The sequence below is a fragment of the Gracilinanus agilis genome, chromosome 5 (assembly GCF_016433145.1).
Source record: "Gracilinanus agilis isolate LMUSP501 chromosome 5, AgileGrace, whole genome shotgun sequence".
In the NCBI taxonomy this organism is placed as follows: domain Eukaryota; kingdom Metazoa; phylum Chordata; class Mammalia; order Didelphimorphia; family Didelphidae; genus Gracilinanus; species Gracilinanus agilis.
In genome coordinates, this window is record NC_058134.1 from 161173555 (window position 1) to 161192608 (window position 19054).

The window sequence follows — 19054 nt, forward strand, 5'->3', positions numbered from 1 at the left end:
ATACTAAATGGCATTCTGTTCCTTCACTGTGAGGTGGAATAAATGTTAAAATTTATTAATTTCTAATTTTTCATCCCTTTGGTCTTCAAAGACTCTTTAGAATTTAGGATGCAGTGTGTGCCTATGGAAAAAGCACTGCCTTTAGAATCAGAGGACGTAGGTTTGAATCTCACTTCTACTCCCTCTGTCACCTTGGGCATAGTGGTGCATTTCACTTCTGTGTGGCTTCATTGTTCATCTATGAAATGAGTGAATTGTATTAGATGGTATCTCAACTCCATTCCATCTCTATTATCCTCTGAAATTATTTTGCAAACACACAAATTCCTTTAACAATTTCCTTAATGGATCTTTGAATTTTATCATTATAAATATTCTTAGCATTACTTCATATTGCAATGGATTTAATGTTTTAGTAGACAGTCTTGTGATACTGTGGCCCCCAAAATTTCTCATGTAGTAGCTAACATTCTGGTGATCATCCTCTCTGAATTTTAGTTCCTTGGATAGAAGATACAGAGTTTGAGATGTACACAAAGTTTTTTGGTTTGGTAGGTCCTTCTAGCATTTAAATTTTTATAACCTATGGCCACCTCAATTTCTGGATAAAGGATCAAAATAAGACATTAATGCAGGCAGCTCAACAATTCGTTATAACTTAGAATATATGATAAAAGGTCACTTAATTGAAATCTTACCACTTTAACAAAATTAATTGTTGCCAGAAGAACATTTTCCCTTAATGTTCAATTGTATTTATAATGCGAGTCTATGCATATAACATAACATTGTAGATGAAATGCACTCCAAAATCTCTTCTTACAAAGAATTTTACTTTGCACAGTAGGACTTATTAATACAGTCTTTTGTTTTTATCATGTTAAGAAAGCTTTCCTTTTCAAAAACTTATGAAAATAAGCAAAACGTGGGGAGAATCATTCCAACTGTGATAAACTGAGCAGTTTTCTATCACAAACATAAAAAAAGTGTTGAAACAAATGACGAATGATGTACAGAAATCTGAGTGTGTATATCATCAAGAATTCATGTACAGTTAGGTGAGTGACCATCGAAAATAAAAGAAATTACCATCTGCCATTTGGTCATGCATTCAGTGTCTCACACCTGTATCCAGTTAATTGAATTTGATTCATAACCCTAATTGCTTCACTTGTTTCATTGTCCAAAAAAATGACAGTGACAATATTCTGCCTTGTCATGATATCTTTCATCAGTGGATATCATACGGTAAATGTACAAGGCACCAAAGGATATCTACTGACATTTTAAACTTTATAATTAATTCTCATTTCAGTAGTGTTGTTTTTGTTTTAACTCCTTCCACATAAGTAGTAAATTCCCATTAATCATAGTCAAATGGTAATATGATACACAATGTAATACATCAAAAAAGCTTATGAGTAAGTTTTTTTTACAGTTGGATCTGAAGTATTGTGGCAAAATATCTGTTTTTGTGTGAGTTAACTGAAATCTTTAGATGAGAGCAAATTATAAAGCAAAGAATGCTAGATCTAGAAATTATTTTTGAGGAAATCTGGTCTAACCCATCCATTTAATGGATGAAAAAGGGGAGGTTAAATAATTTGGCAAAAGTCAAAAAAGTGAGGAAGTAGCAGTAGGACCAGAATGTGCTTATTTTAATGTTTCATTCAGTATTCCACGCTGCCTCATACATTGTGTCTAATTTGTTTCACATGATTGCCTCAATACTTTCTATAGGCCAACCTAGTAGCATATAAGAAGAGAAGATTTAATAATTATCTTATGAAGAAAAAATTATTTTAAATACTTGGAAAACTAAAGTGAGAACCTTTGCTGTTGAGAAATTACCTGAGTAATTCTCTGAATTCTATACTTCTTATTGCATTTAGTGACATAGTCAAAGTGGGATTTTAAAAAATTATTAAAGTTTGAAGTTTATGATATCCAAATTAATAAGGCTCGTCTGGGTTTTTTTAATGCTAGGTAGACCTGAACTCCATACTTTCTTTTGCCTGGATAACCTCTTCTCATTATATATGAAAAGAGTATGAAAATGAAAAATGTCAAGTACCATTATGTTATGTCTGTTAAGACCTTGCCCCTTTCTTTTTCTAATTTCAATTTTTTGGAGAGAGTTGACTGACAGGAGTGCAGAAATATATAGATATAGTGTAAGAAAGTTGCCAAATATTGTTTATCATGTTTTTGAAACATAGAATTCATAAAACAGCTACTTCCTCAAAAAGGCCCAAGTTATAACTCAGTGTCCTTGAAAGAGAGAAAAAGGGAGAACAAAGGGAATGGGGCCAATGGCTGGACCTTTACTATTTCTATTCATCAAACTTGATCCATAAGGGGAGAGGAGAGTTGTTAATCAGGATGTTTATTCTAAGTACCTGAGCAATCAAGTGTTGAAGAACTCATAGTAGGAGCTTTATGAGAGGGATAGCATCAGAAAAAGAGAGTATGAAGGCTATATTTCATTATCTTGACCTACAAGCAATGATTATTTATGTCAATAGGAAGATGAGAAAAATCCATTTCCTTCTGACAGAATGACCAGGAATTAAGTTAGCATTTGTCAAGGATTAGAGATAGAACTTCCAGGAGTTAGAGTGTTAACATCTTCAGAAAGCAACAAAGATAAAGTCTTTCTAATTTGGGGGCAGGTACATAGAGGAAGATGGGCAATACTCTACTAAATTCATGACAAGTTGGCCTATAGCTAGGAATTTAGTGAGAAGTGCTGGGGAAAAAAAGAGACTTCAAGATGAAAAAACAAAAACAAAAACCACTTTTCCAAAAGAAGAAGGATAAGGGCAAAATTTTTGAAAAATTGAGATGTTATATTTGCCTGTTATATCCACCAGCTAAAATATAGCTAATATCAAGGATAAGGTATAGCCAAAAAAAATCATTTAGAAGAGAAGAAGGAGCTAAGAAAGAGCAAAGCTAAAATTTTAATTCATAATGCTTAGGACAAGTTACTCTTGTTTTTCTGTCATTTTAGTTGAATCCAACTCTTCATGACTCCATTTGGGTTTTTTCAGCAAAGATAATGAAGCAGTTTGCCATTTCCTTCTCTAGCTCATTTTACAAATGGGGAAACTAAAGCAAACAAGGTTAAATGACTTAGGTAGAGTCACATAGTAAGAATTTGAGGCCAGATTTGAACTCAGAAAGATGTGTTTTCCTGACTTCAGGCCATGCACTCTATACATTGCACCAAACTGCCCCTTTAGGACCAATATCATATGTTACCTGAAAAATTTTTTGTCTTTTATCACCTCATACCTCTCCCACGCTTCTCCAAGAGTACTCTATAATAAAATGTGTTTTTTTTTTTTCCCGAAGACCCAAGATAGTATATTGCATTGAGGGAAAGGGAGAACTGGATATTAAAGGACTCAGAAAGAAGAAGGGTAGTAGGGACAGCAAGAAAACAATACAGAACATCAATGAAAGACCTAGATGTGTGAATTTATTTTATTTAAGTATATATACGTGTGTGTGTGTGTGTGTGTGTGTGTGTGTGTGTATAATGCATGTTTGTGTTGCAATGATTTTTGTTTTCCTTTTGCAGTGGGGATGAGGTAGTAGATTGAGAAGGTAGATTTTCATTAATTACCAACTTTTTTTAAAGAACATCAACTAATAATTGGGGAGTGGGGGAGTTACAGCAAGTTTTCTTGACAATGGTCTCATTTCTCAAATATTTGTAGGGAACTGAGTTAAGTTTATAAAAGTAAGAGCCATTCTCTGATAGATAAATGGTCAAATGATATGAATAGGAAGTTTTCAGAAGAAGTTGAAGTTATTAATAATCCTATTTTTAAAATGCACTACTGATTAGACAGAAAGGGAAAATAACCCATGCTAGAGGAGGTGAGGAAAAATGGACCTTTTTACACTGTTGGTGGTGTTTTGAACTGGTTGAATTTCAAACATACTTGAGAACAATTTGTTATAATGTCCCAATTTTATAAAGCTGTTCATTCTCTTCGATCTAAAAATACAACTACTGGGTCTATATTCAAAAGAAATCAAAGGAAAAGGACTTATCATACATTTACAGAAATATTGTTAACAGTTTTTTTGTGGTGGCAGAGAATTAGACATTGGGAGGATATCCAACAATTGGGGAATTGCTAAGCAATTTATGGTATATAATTTTGATGGAACACTATTGTGATATAAGAAATGACAAGAAAGATGGTTCTAGGAAAATCTGGGAAAATTTATATAAACCAATGCAAAAGGAATTAAGCTGAACCAGAACATCGTAGACAGTAACAGCAATATTAAAAGGGTGGTCAACTGTGAAAGACTTTGCTTTTCTGATAAATACAATGATCTAAGACAATTACAAAGGTCCTATAATGGAAAATGCTATCTACCTCCAGAGAGAGCACTGGAGAACTCTTAGTACAAATTGAAATATATATATATATTACTCTATTTTTCTTGTCCTTTTACCTCACCTTGGCTAATATGAAAACATATTTTGCATAATTTCACATGTATAATTGATATCATTTTGCTTGATTTCTTAATGGGGAAGAGAGAGTGAAAATTCAGAACTAATTTTTTAAAAAAGGAATATTAAAAAGAAATAAATTTTAAAAGCAAATAAATTGGAGGGGGAAATAAACTTTATGATGCCCAAATAAAATGGAAACAAAAAGGGGGGCATTAAATAAGGGAGAGGCAATGGTATATACTCATATTTGGACTGTTTTGCTGCCCCAGGTATACATGTTTTTCCCTTATAGAGAATGTAGGTATCTAAGAAGTTTGCTACTTACCCACTCTGATAGCCTTTCTCATCATGGTTCTATAATACGGTATTGCTTTATGGGAAGGGCATTAGAATTTAGGACACAACACAACCCTACTTACCACATACACTCTCAGTTGTCCTGTGTTTCCCTTAAACATTGGAGTTCCAAGCTCCTTGTATATATTGCATTTTCAACACCAGCAATAAGTAAGTGCAATCTAATTGGATTCTATAGGCAGGTAAATGCAGCTTTCTACCTCAGATACACAGATCCCCACCCCTTTACTGAAGACCCAAGTCTCTAATTTCTCACTTCTACTGTAAGAAAAATTGGGAAAAAATGCCAAAAATACAGAATTGGGGTGGTAGTGAAAGCACTTAAAATATATTAGGATTTAGCCTTTTTTAAAATGGTACTTCACATTTTTTCACTATGTAAACTTTATCTGTGAAGAACACATGCCCTCCTTTATGTTACTGAAAATACTCTCCATTCTTTAAAAAAAAAATGTATTACTAAAACAAAGTTTCCAAAGAAAGAGGCTGTTTATACTCCAAGTCTCAACAAAATACAATTGAGTTTAATGCTTATGCCCCTGTGTGGACACTAGTAATTCCGTGACGAATGAATCGAGTCTATTAGTTCCCTGTGATAAAGCTGAATTTTATTGTTTTCTTCTGCATCAGATTGAGCTTCCTTCTAAATAAAGCTGTTCAGAGCACTCCCAGCATATGGAGCTCATATATAGTAGAAGACTATAAAATTTTAAGCTAGGGACACTGCCAAATGCTTTTGGACCTAATTCATAGGAAAACTAGTATATGTGACTAAACACACTTCCTTAATTTTTATAAGACATACTTCTATATTCATTTATAAGAGTGCTTAGTTTCTGTTAAGCTTCCACAGCACAAACCAAGACACCAGGGTAACTTTTTGTGTTCTTTTTTTCCCTCAGAAGCTAAATTATACCCTTTTATGCTCTCTCTCCTAGTCTATAGAAAAATACAGCAAACATTAATTGGGTACTTAAGATCCTCGGTTCATAGATCTAGAGCTGAAAGGCACCTAGAAAGCTAGTTAGTCTGACACCTTCCTTTACAGAGAAAAAAAAATTGAGGACCAAGGCTATTGAGTGAGCCAAGCTCACTTGGGAATGTCACAAATGTAATTCAAGTTGAATCAAAAGTGGAAAAATATAATTTTAAAATGTAGTTCTATACAATTGTTTGAAAATTTAAAAAAAATCTCTGAAATAAACGGTGGAAGGGAAAAGGAACAATAATTTAGTAAGTATCTAGTTTTTGACAGCCACTTTGCTTGATACTTTGCAAATATCTCATTTGATCCTTACAACCACCCTGGGGGATACATGTTATTATTATCCCCATTTTACAGTTGAAGGAACTGAGACAGACACAGCTCAAGTTACTTGCTCAGCGTCACAGAGATAGTCAATGTCTGAGAACTGAATTTAAATCATGTTTGCCTATTTTCAGGTATAATACTGTATCCACGGTGATACGTACTTTCCTCATCCAGATCATGTACTCTAGCCATATGTGCCCCAAAGGGTTGTGTCCTCTTCTCCCTCTACTGCTTCATTGGGGGACCTCATCAGTTCGCAGGAATTCAATTGCCATCTCTATGATGAATTCTACTGAACTCTAGTCTCATATCTCCAACTATCTTTCAGACCTCTCGAACTGTATGTTGCAGAGACTCCTAAATTCACCATATTCACAACTGAACTCATTATCTTTCTCCCAAACCCTCCACATCAACTTCCCTGATACTACAGAAGGCAACTTGATCCTCCAAGACTCTCAGCCTCAGAGCCTCGGGGTCATCTTCAATTTCTCACTATCAACCACCATATCGAATATATTGCCAGGATCTGAAAATGTCCCCTTTTTAATTTCTCTCAAGTATATCTCTTCTCTCTTCTGACACTGCCACCACACTAGTGCAAACCCTTAGCACCTTATGCAATGACTGCTATAAAAGCTTGCTGGGGGGGGTTGCTTGCCTCAAGCCTATCTCCACTTTAATCCATCCATTATTCAACCACTAAAGTGATTTTCCTAAAGCACAGGTCAGACCATGTTATTTTTCTGTTCAATAAACTCCTATGACTCCTCATGACTTCTAGAATCAAATACAAATCTTCTGTTTGGTATTCCTAACCTGTCCTAACCTAGCCCTCTATATCCTTTCCAGTCTTCTTACTCTTTACTCCACACTATATTCAACCCAATGACACTAGCCTCCTTGCTGTTCCATTAAAAAAGAGAGCCCATCTCTCAGCTTCTTGCATTTTCTTTGATTTCCCCACAAGCCTAGAATGTTCCACCTTCTTTATCTCCATCTAGTGCCTTCCTCAGTTTCCTTTAAGTTCCAATTAAAAATTTATCTCCTACAAAAGCCTTTCCCAATTTTTCTTCATTCTAGTACCTTCCTATATATAGCTTCTCTGAAGACATTTATTTGCTTGTCTCCCCCATTCAATTTTGAGACCCTTGAGGACAGGGAATATATTTTGCCTTTTTTTGTATCCCCTTTTGTTGTACAGAGTAAGCACTTAATAAATGTTCACTGACTGACTGATTAGCTGCCCTATAAATAAGGACTAATTAAGAATAAATATAATACAAAACCTTACTGATGTAAATTCTGTTCACAGAATATTTCTTTATAAAATATATAAAGATAATATAGAAGTCCACTGCTTTGGAAAGAGTTGATGAAAGACCTGGATATAAATTAAAACATACTATTTTTATTGTATTTCCTCATTTTTCTCTAGTATAAGCAATATGTATCTTCTGCCACATGACAAACACAGAAAACTATGTCTCTTATTTGATAATATGTATACAATCTGTATCATAATACTTCTCTTCTTGGGAATGGGGAAGGGGTGAAAGAAAGAGAGAATGTGTATTACAAAACTTCAGAAAAATGATATTAAAATTGCATTGACTTGTAATGTGGAAAAATATAAATTTAATATGATAAAAATACCTATAGTTAAAAAAAGATCATATACGTGTGAAAGAAACTATAATCTCTTTATGCCCAAACATTGTCTCACTTATGTCTTTGTCATAAAAGAGGGTGAAATTCTATGAATACTCCCAAGAAATAATCCTTTCATAATAGGCATAGTAATGTCTAACAAGATGTAAAGTATCATCTTCACTAGATCTTGGAAGAAAGTACCAGATGTCCTCATATACTCTTTGAACACTGGGATATATTAGATTGATCATATTCCACCCATGATGTCTAGGATTCATAATTCATAAATTCATTATGAAATTATTTAAAATTATTTTAATCAGTTTTAAAATCATTTCAGGAAATGCCTAAATCTGACAATTAGTCACAACATGAAAAATAACTTGAGAACTCCTCCATTATAACCTCTTCATTAAAAAGGTGAGAGAAAACATAAATCAAGTTTCTTAATTTTTTAAATTATAGTACCAGAGATCTTTGGCAGCCTTATAAAACCTATGAACTGCTTCTCAGAAGGTTATTAAAATACTTCGAATATAATATATAGGATCACCAAGAAAACCAATTAAAATGAAATGCTGTTAATGAAAAACAATGTTAAGTTCAAGGGACCTATGTTAAGAATCCCTCTTGCGAAGCCACCAAGAACTTTGTTGGAGATGATGCATGACTGGGGAAATGGGGGGGGGGGGGGAAATGAGCACTCAGGAGTAATTTGATCATGAGAAAGAAGGTACTAAAATATTTCTTTTGAAGATGAGAGGAAGGAATTTTTGCCTTAGGTATTCCTTTAACAATTTCAGTTCTGTATCCCCTCTACTGAGCAGGTCCCTCAAGTTTTCCTCCATTCCTTCCTTTCTCCCTCCTTTCTGTATACTCTTTCATGAGAGCTAAGTGTAGAGGGGATATACAATCTATATTAATATAATGATGAAGTCTTAAATTGAATTAGTGAATTAATCAAGTGTAAATTAGTTAAGAGGAAGTCCTTGACAATCTACTGAATCAATGAATCATGTCTGTAAACTCTGTGAACACGTTCTAAATCAGTTTTGGAAAAGTGAAGTACTTTGATCACTGAATTAAATCCTATGAGAACATATATCAAATATAGTGGAATCTATTAAAAGAATTGTACACACCTCCGGGCTTATGCATACCATGGCAAGTCAATTTGGAACCAAAATTTTGAGATTCCGACAGGATATTAAAACAAGAAGCCAATCTGGTCAAAGAAGTGGGAGAAGTAGGTAGGGCAAAGAGTTCTCTTTTCTCCCCCTCTTTCTATTGACTAAGGACAGCCTTGTGAACTGAAGTTTGACATAGATAAACTTGACTCTGCAGCAGTAGTTGAGAGTAGTGTCTGCATTGGGAGGTAAGAAAAAAGATAAATACATCAAGTAATGGGAGCTTTAGGTCTCTAAAAGGACTTCTAGTTTCCAAGTCCAGCAGAAAGGTTTAGCTAATGGAAAATTCATGACTACTATATGAAATGGAAAAAGGATTTCTAGTAACTAGAAGCTGCGAGTTAACATTTTCCTACAGGTGCCCACTTTCTCCCTGTATCCATGTAACTATGGGAGAGTATGTCCCAGAGGTTTGTTATTTGGGGTGGGTGTGAAATTGTTTTTATACCACTTATACCTAATTAGAAAATGCCCCTTTTAAAAACCTAATTGTACAGCTAATAATAAATGGGGTCAGTAGATTGGAACTCATAACTGACAATATTACAAAATCTCAGTGATATCACACCTCAAACTCTGAGGGAAGAAATAGCAACCTTTGAGAAGCTAATTTTTTATAACAAGGAGTAGCTTGACAGGAAGGTCTGTGAGCCTCAAGTTTTGCTCATGATAGCCTTGGAAGTTGATGACGACTACTCTCTACTACTATCATTACTACTAACAGTGCTTCCATGCATCAGTGAATCCTCTCTGCCTCCCCACTTGTCTATCACACACATACATACAAACATTTATGCATGCTGTTTTTCTGATTCTACCTTATATTATTCTGAGGGATTAAACTGATGTTTTGCTATTGGTTACAAAATAAACCTATAGCTAGGGGAAAAGATAAGCAAACATTTTATCACCTTCCATGCTAATAAAATAAATTTTCTGGACTCTCTTCTTTAAGATGGTACACATTTGCTAGATTCACTTCCCTTAAGGAAATGAACTTCCAGATTTCTTGGGGAATTGCAAATCCAGAAGGAAGTGGTATCTACTAATTATATTATTGGCTTTATTTAACATCTCAGCCTAAAGGGGGGGAAGGAGATTTCAATTTGATCCATGCAACATGGTTAAACTATATTCTCCCCTTCCATTGGCCTATATTAAACATCTATAATTAAACATTATATGTGGGTTAATAGAGACCTGATAACATTTTGCTTTTAACTAGGATATGATTGGGCTTATTTATCGGCACTTTATCAAAGAATTTCTGGACATAAATTAAAAGATAGAAATTGAAGGTATCAAAATAGGCAAGGAGGAGACTAAGCTATCACTCTTTGCAGATGATATGATGGTCTACTTAAAAAATCCTAGAGAATCAACTAAGAAGCTTGTAGAAATAATCAACAACTTTAGCAAAGTTGCAGGATACAAAATAAATGCACATAAATCATCAGCATTTCTATACATTTCCAACACACTAGAGCAGCAAGAAGTAGAAAGAGAAACATCATTCAAAATCACCCTAGACAATATAAAATACTTAGGAATCTACCTACCAAAACAAACACAGCAATTATATGAAAACAACTACAAAACACTTTCCAAACAAATAAAACTGGATCTAAACAATTGGAAAGCCATTGATTGCTCATGGGTAGGTCGAGCTAACATAATAAAAATGACAATTCTACCCAAATTAATTTACCTATTTAGAGCCATACCTATCAAGCTACCAAAAAACTTCTTTACTGAATTAGAAAAAACTATAACAAATTTCATTTGGAATAACAAAAGATCAAGAATATCAAGGGAAATAATGAAAAAAAAATGTGAAGGAAGGGGGCTTAGCAGTACCAGATATTAAACTATACTATAAAGCAGCAGTCATCAAAACAATATGGTACTGGCTAAGACATAGAGAGAAGGATCAATGGAATAGACTTGGGTGTAATGACATCAGCAAGACAGTGTATGATAAACCCAAAGAGCCCAACTTTTGGGACATGAATCCACTATTTGACAAAAACTGCTGGGAAATTTTGAAAACAATATGGGAGAGATTAGGTCTAGATCAACATCTCACAACCTACAACAAGATAAATTCAGAATGGGTGAATGACTTGAATATAAAGAGGGAAAATATAAACAAGTTAATTGAACACAGAATAGTTTACTTGTCAGATCTGTGGGAAAGGAAAGACTTTAAAACCAAGCAAGAGTTAGAGAAAATTACAAAATGTAAATTAAATGGTTTTGATTATATTAAACTAAAAAGTTTTTGTACAAACAAAAACAATGTAGTCAAAATCAAAAGGGAAACAACAAATTGGGAAAAAATCTTTATAACGAAAAACTCTGACAGGGGTCTAATTACTCAAATATACAAGGAGTTGAAGCAATTGTATAAAAAATCAAGCCATTCCCCAATTGATAAATGGGCAAGAGACATGAATAGGCAATTTTCAGGTAAAGAAATCAAAAGTATCAATAAGCACATGAGAAAGTGTTCCAAATCTCTAATAATTAGAGAAATGCAAATCAAAACAACTCTGAGGTATCACCTCACACCTAGCAGATTGGCTAAAATGAAAGAAGGGGAGAGTAATGAATGTTGGAGGGGATGTGGCAAAATTGGGACATTAATGCATTGCTGGTAGAGCTGTGAACTGATCCAGCCATTCTGGCTGGCAATTTGGAATCATCCTCAAAGGGCTATAAAAGAATGCCTGCCCTTTGATCCAGCCATACCATTGCTGGGTTTGTACCCCAAAGAGATCATAGATAAACAGACTTGTACGAAAATATTTATAGCTGTGCTTTTTGTGGTGGCAACAAATTGGAAAAGGAGGGTATGTCCTTCAATTGGGGAATGGCTGAACAAACTGTGGTATATGCGGGTGATGGAATACTATTGTGCTAAAAGGAATAATAAACTGGAGGAGTTCCAGGCGAACTGGAGAGACCTCTGGGAACAGATGCAGAGCGAAAGGAGCAGAGCCAGAAGAACATTGTACACAGAGACTGATATACTGTGGTAAAATTGAATGTAATGGACCTCTGTACCAGCAGCAATACAATGACCCAGGACAATTCTGAGGGATTTATGGTAAAGAATGCTACCCACATTCAGAGGAAGGACTGCAGGAGAGGAAACATATAAGAAAAACAACTGCTTGAGTGCATGGGTCGGGGTGGAAATGATTGAGGGTGTGGACTCGAAACTACCACACCAATGCAACTACCAACAATTTGGAAATTGGTCTTGATCAAGGACACATGACAAAACTAGTGGAAATGTGCATTGGCCATGGGTGGAGGGAGTGCGGGGGGCGAAGGGGAAAGGAGGAGCATGAATCATGTAACCATGTTAAAAATGAATATTAATAAATGTTTGAAAAAAAGATTATTGTTTCAGTGGATTATCATTTCTTAAGCTTTTTTTCAAGTGTTAACATGTTTGTGGAATATATGGAGTTATGTAATACAAAGCTCAAAGTTCCTGGCTAGTGGCTTAGCTTTATTTGTGGCTTTCACTTTAATACCATGTTGCTTTTGTTATGGTATTAATATTTTCCACTGGACAAGGTAGTAAAATTTCAATAGGGTAACCAATGACACTTTTCTTTTAACCTCCAAGGGGAGCTTTGGCTTTTAGTTTTATCTTCTGCCCTATATAGTTATGTGAAAGGTAGAAACTTAATAGATATTTACTATATATCTGACTAGAACGCCTCTTAAGAATATAATTCTAGATAGAAGAAGATAAAATAATGAAGATAGAAAGGCTAGCTTGATGCTCAGCAGAATGATTTTACATAAGCAGCTCATGAACAGAGAGAACACAGTGTAGAAGTCAGAGAATTGGTCCTACAGCTAGGAAGATCTGGGTTCACATTCCATACATGATATATATTGGACAAGTGGCCATAGGCAAGTTATTTACTTTCTTATTGCTCCATCCAACTAAGTCTATAAATTGCAAAATAATTGGCAATTTGTATTGGTAGAAATTTCCTCTTAGGGGGATTGCTACACTAATGAAACAAAAAGTGCATATATGTATGTATATCTTTCATAACTATTAAAATGATTGAATAATTTTGACGCCAACTTTAATTGCCAATAATATAATACAAATAGTACATTTAGGTACTGTTTTAGAAAGCTCTCAGATTACCAGGCTTCCAACTATTTGTTTTAAATTCTGAGAAATATATTGATAAGGAAGAAAGGCTGAAGGTGTATCAAAGTATATTCAATTCATGATAAAATGAAAATATTTATACAGAACCATTAACATGTTTGGAAAATATATCTGCAGTCTGAATTTAACCAATATAATTTTTTTAAAAAAGGTATCATTCAGCTTTTTTTGTATTAAAGGATCCTCCTTTTAATAGGAAATCAAGATTTTATTCCTGAGAGACGTTAGGGGGGAAAATGGACTTCTCTGTGCTTTTGTTTTCTCACCTACACAATGAAGAACGTGAAGGAGAAAATATCTAAGATTCTTGCTAACTCTCAAGTATAATGCATAGCTATGATCTGTCATGAACATGCCAACAGTGAAAGGGAGTACCAGTTTGGTAAGAAAAATATAAAGGGAATAAGGAGCATTGGCGAATGAAAGAGAAACATGTTCATTCATGGAGAAAATACATTTAGATTGTCAGGGGTGGGGTTGAGCAAATTATATATGGCACGTAAACTATTTCAGAGAATAAATTTAAAAGTTGCATCTATGGAAACACTGTTTAGTCAATGGTTTCATCGAAATGATTAGTACCCTGAATGTGTCTTTGTATTGTTAAAATAAACTAACCAAGTACTTCTCATAGTTGACAGATGAGTAACACACCTTGAAGAAATGTATATATTCAGAAATGTATATATTCACAATGTCCTTCCAACATAGTTCTTCTATAGTTGCTCTTAAAATAAGTAGATAGGTTAAATTATATTCTTTGATTTAAACATAGTATGTTCGTACAAAGACAAATCTACTCATTTTCTTGATAGATCTATTTTCACTTTTTAAGGCCATGAACAGATTCTTTTTCTAGCCTTTTCTTCACTTGCCTTCTCAGAAATATTTAATAGTTTCCCATTGCCTATGGGAAAATAAAAAAAAAATTCTTTGGTGATTGAAACTAACAATTCTGCTGTTCATCTACAGAAATTGTCCATCCTTTATACTTTTAATGAAGAATATCATATTTTTTCCCATTTCTGTGCCCTTTCTTGGGCTACTCATACTACCTGAATGTTGTTAACCCTTGCCATAAGAACATGTAGGATTAGAGATCTAGAGCAAAATAACACTTCAGAAACCAGCTAGTCCAGACCCCAATTTCTACAGAGAAATTAGGCTTTAAGTGGTTAAGTGACTTTTGTAACAGCATGCAAATAGCCCCTGTCAGAGGCAGGTCCTCTGACTCACAAATCAATGATTTTTTTTCTCTCTACCAGAATTTCTATCCATCCTTCAAGGTATAATTAATCAATTCCTTTGTTCATGATACTATCATTTAGGTAATACTAAAAATTACTGTTCAATTATACAAAATCCTTTTGAGGAGTCACATCTCTCTCTAAATTAATACTTATACGCACATGCATTAAACATTTATATAATCATTTATTAAATATTATCAAGTAACATTAATATTAAATATTCTGGTATAGAGAATAATATACTAAATCATTTTATTATTATTTTTACATAAAAGAAAGCCTCCTTCACAAGTAGAATGGGGCATAGATCATTTTTTTGTTATAAAATTTCCATTGTGTATTCAGGAATCAAAACAGTATAAGGATTATTACATGAATTCATAATGAAGACACATGGTAGAGCACGATTCAGGGTAACATTAATAGAATATTTACTTTTAGACCCAATTAATGACTAATAGCTATCATAGTTTTCCCTGTTAGCTGAAGAAAATCTAAGTAGATTGAAATAATTGTTTCATTGATGTCTCTTGGTGCCAAAAAATAGGAAAAAAACTTCCGTTCAGCTTTGCCAACACTGTATTTCTTTTTACACTCTATAGACTAATTTAAACTACTCGGGAGTTCTGTTTCATCACTAAGTACTTACTGTTGTTGTAATTGTTGTTTTTGTGGCTGTAGTTGGCTGAATGGTAGTCCAAGGCAACATATGAATTATTACGGTTGCAGTGGTTGACAGCTGACTAGCTTTATTCCCACCTAATTCATCAGTCACTTCAATAAGTAGCTGGAAAGTGGTGGGATCTTTAATCTCTCGAAACACATCGTACTGGAAATTTTTAGTGGTGGCCAAAGAAGGAGGATCAACACCTGGTCTCTCTAGTGTGAACCAGTTGTTTGTGTTTCCTGTGAATGATGAAGTAATAAAATTAGAACGGAACATGATTCCATATTGAATGTAACTAATATTGTCTCATCTGGGCAATACTGTGTTACAAAAAGAACCCTAATGGTACATTTCCAATGGTCAAAAAACATTTTCTTTTGATAGAAAAAAACCCATTTTAACTTATTGCTCTCACCTCTTATAATTGAATAACTGAGTTCCTTATGAGAAGAATCTTTGTCAGAACAATTCAGCTGAAGAAAGGGTATCTTAGTTGGAGCATAGATAATCTTTTCCAAATGTGCTGGATTACAGATAGGAGGTTCATCATTTATATTCTATAATATAAGCAAATGGTTTAATACTGAGGCTGGTTCTTCTGAATATGTTTGTTGGTCAGATATGAATTAGGATCTATATGCTAACATACTATTTATGCAGTTTTCCATTCTTTAAAAGTGCTTTGCATCAGGAGTTTTTAATATAGGGTTCACAAAACTCTAAGTGTTTGTAAATAGTTTTTAGGGGTCCATGCATTTGTATGGGAACAATTTTTTTATCTTTGTTTCAATGCAATTCATTTTCTTTGTAATCCTGTTTATTTTATTTTATTTCTTTAAAACATTCCAGACTAAGAAATCCATGATGCAAAAAAAAAATAGCACCATTGTTTTACATGAATTTCTCAAATTTTAATCCTCATAACACCACTGTAAATTAGGTAGCATGTACAACTACAGCAAGTAAGTATTTGATCTGATTAAATGCATTTTATTACAATGTGTCAGGAATTCTGGATGCAAAGAAAAATAAATAAAATACTTCTTGACCTCAAAGGGTTTACATTCTACTCAGGGGCATCAACATATACACAGCTAGGTAAATACAAAATAATTTAAGAGCAAGCAGAAGGCACCAAGAACTGAGTGAAGAGATAAAGTAAGATTTTGTGTGGAAGGTAGCACTTGAGCCGAATATCAGAGACATCTATGAGTTCCATGAGGAGGTGGCATCATCCAGTTATTCCTTTGTCACACATGAGACAACTAACATTCATAAAAGTTAAATGCTGTCTTCCATATTGTGTTACTTCCATAATAAAATAAATTTCACAACAGATACATGTTTATCTGAATAAATGTGTCCTGCATTTTTTAAGGATTATTATATCCCAAATTATGACCTTTATACCAAATAGAGAAGAGCTCTTCATTTGCAATCAACACTGATTCAATATCTCACCAAAGCCTAGTACTTTTCCTAGCTACAATTAAGTTGGTTTAGATCACAGGGAAAACACTTTTGAAGTCTCTATTACATTTTCATTTAAATACTCTGATTAATTCAACAACCATTTACCTATTAAATTGTTTAAGCTTATCTCCCAAAGTGCTGCTCTTTATAATCTTTGGTACCTTTCTTTTTATACAGATCTCTCCCCAGGTCATACTTTTCCCTCCACAATCTCTAGATTCCTTAAAGCCCTTTGGATATTCACTTGTTTTTATCAGTTATGTCTGATTCTGTGACTTCATTTGTGGTTTTATTGGTAAAGATACTGAAGTGGTTTGCCATTTCATTCTCCATTTCATTTTACAGATGAGGAACTGAGGGTTTAAGTGACTTGCCCATGGACACATAGCTGGTAAATATCTGAGGCCAGAAATGAACTCAGGAAGATTAGTTTCCTGTTTCCAGGACTGGCACTCTATTTTCACTATGCTACCTAGCTGCTCCCAAACCCTTTAGAATCCCTACTATCTTGCTTTTAAGAATTCTATTTTTTATTTTCTATCTTTTCCTCTTATGCTATTTCCATCTTTTAACATCAACTCAATGACTCTTCTTTGAGGATACCATATTCTTTCTCACTTTTTCAGTGAGAAAATGATAACTCCTAATCTCAAAGTACACAATGGAATCAGGAGAAAGAAACTGCATACACTTATCTCCCCACTGTCATTTTGACCTTCCACCATCACTCAACATTCTCTTACCCATAAGTCCATTTGAGATCCCATTCATATTTTTTAAAGAAACTGAGCTTATAAATCTCCTCAACTTAACACTATTTCCTAATGAACTCTTTCTTAATAAATAATTCTTACTTAATAAATAATTGTCTACAGTATTATGAAGAGTATTTTGGCAGCTCTTTAAATGTTGAATGAAATTGAAATCTTAAATGAGAATGATGGAAAACAGATCAATTAAAGTAATATGCCAATGGTTTAAATATGAAGTGATAAAGGTTTCAGTTAAGTAATGTTGTATGAGTGGAGGGTAGGGAACAGATGTAAAAGCGGTGGTAACTGAGAGATTAAGAATAGAGAAGCCAATATTGCATAGCTGCTATGTGAACTATGTGAGAGAGCTACCCCACCTCCTGCCATCATGCTAGGAAGGGTATTCATAACCATATCCATATTGATGAAACATTTAGCACATTAGGCTCTCATTTTCTCAAGATGCTCAACTCCTATGATTTCTATCTCCACCCTACCTTGTTCATTCATGGGTATTATCAAAACATTTCTTCCTTGATTGAAACTTTTCTATATCTAAGACTCTGAGATTTCTTTCTCTAATCACAACTTTTGTCCTTTTTTATATATAGTCTAAAACTTATTTTATTTTCATAATTCAACCCTGTATTATCTAAACCTTAGCCATTCATATCATAAAATGTACGATCTAATCATAGACTTTAAGCCAAAAGGTCATCTAGCCCCAAATTCTCTTCTAACAGATAAGGAAACTGAGATGAATAACAAGGTTACCATGTATCCAAAAGGACCCATAAAGTAATCAATTTATGGCTAAACCTGAACACATAGCTTCTATGTGAACCATGATAGAGAACTCCCTCGTCTTCTGAAATCCTCCAAGGAATGGTAGTTATATCTATATCCATATTGATGGAGATCCCCATTGACAAACAGGTCCTGTGGCATAGCTAGAATTTCAAGATGGATGTAAAATAGGGAACACTGATTTGATTTGATTTAGAACACTGAGAGAGAATTTTCCCAGAGTGCTTTAGGAGACAGTTACCCAACTGACGTTTTGGGTTGATCCTGTCCCCAAAGGAGGTCCTAAGCTTCTCAGTGAGATTTGCAAAATCTCAGTGTTTTCACGTCTAATATTCATTTAAAAGACCTGACAAGTGAAGAAGATTATTGTTGAAACATCAGTGCAAGCCCAAAAGGTTTGCTGGGTGAGTGGAGAAGGCTGTAGAGATGCAAAGCTGTTTGTTCATCTATATAGCAAAGAAGAGAGAGACCTAAATTATTTCTCTTGTGTATAATTTATATAAGGTAGATATATAAAGTTTGGGGGGATTTAGATAGAATAGGAAAAGAGAGTAGCCTCAACTCTGCTGGAGAAGTAGATCTGTGAGGATCAGATTTGGTTGGTTGGAGTAAGAAATTTTACTTTAGGGATTTACATATCAATAAGAATTTATTTTACATGCGTTTCCTTATATTATCCCTTTCATTAGCTTTTTTAACCATAATAAAAATATTTTTATATATCTGGTTGAGCTGGAATTCTTAGGCTGCTCTGAGAAGTCATATTTCTCAAACAGTCAAATCCAACATAATTATTGGTATTACCATCCTATGCCAATAATCAATAAGGGTTAGGAAACCCTTATAACAATACACAGATCTGACCATTCATTTGCTTAAAAACTTTCCTTGGATTCTATTACCTGA

The 19054-nt window shown here is 34.0% G+C and overlaps 1 protein-coding gene across 1 annotated transcript in view; it reads right to left on the reverse strand.

Annotated features, from left to right (window-relative positions):
- Positions 1-19054, reverse strand: part of LOC123249989 (cadherin EGF LAG seven-pass G-type receptor 3-like) — a 127055-nt gene that overhangs the window by 15640 nt on the left and 92361 nt on the right. Inside the window, exons 16-17 of the mRNA XM_044679053.1 lie at positions 15532-15673; positions 15099-15355 (exon numbers count right to left, since the gene is read on the reverse strand). Of these exons, the coding sequence (XP_044534988.1) occupies positions 15099-15355; positions 15532-15673 (399 nt within the window). The remainder of the gene's footprint in view (positions 1-15098; positions 15356-15531; positions 15674-19054) is intronic.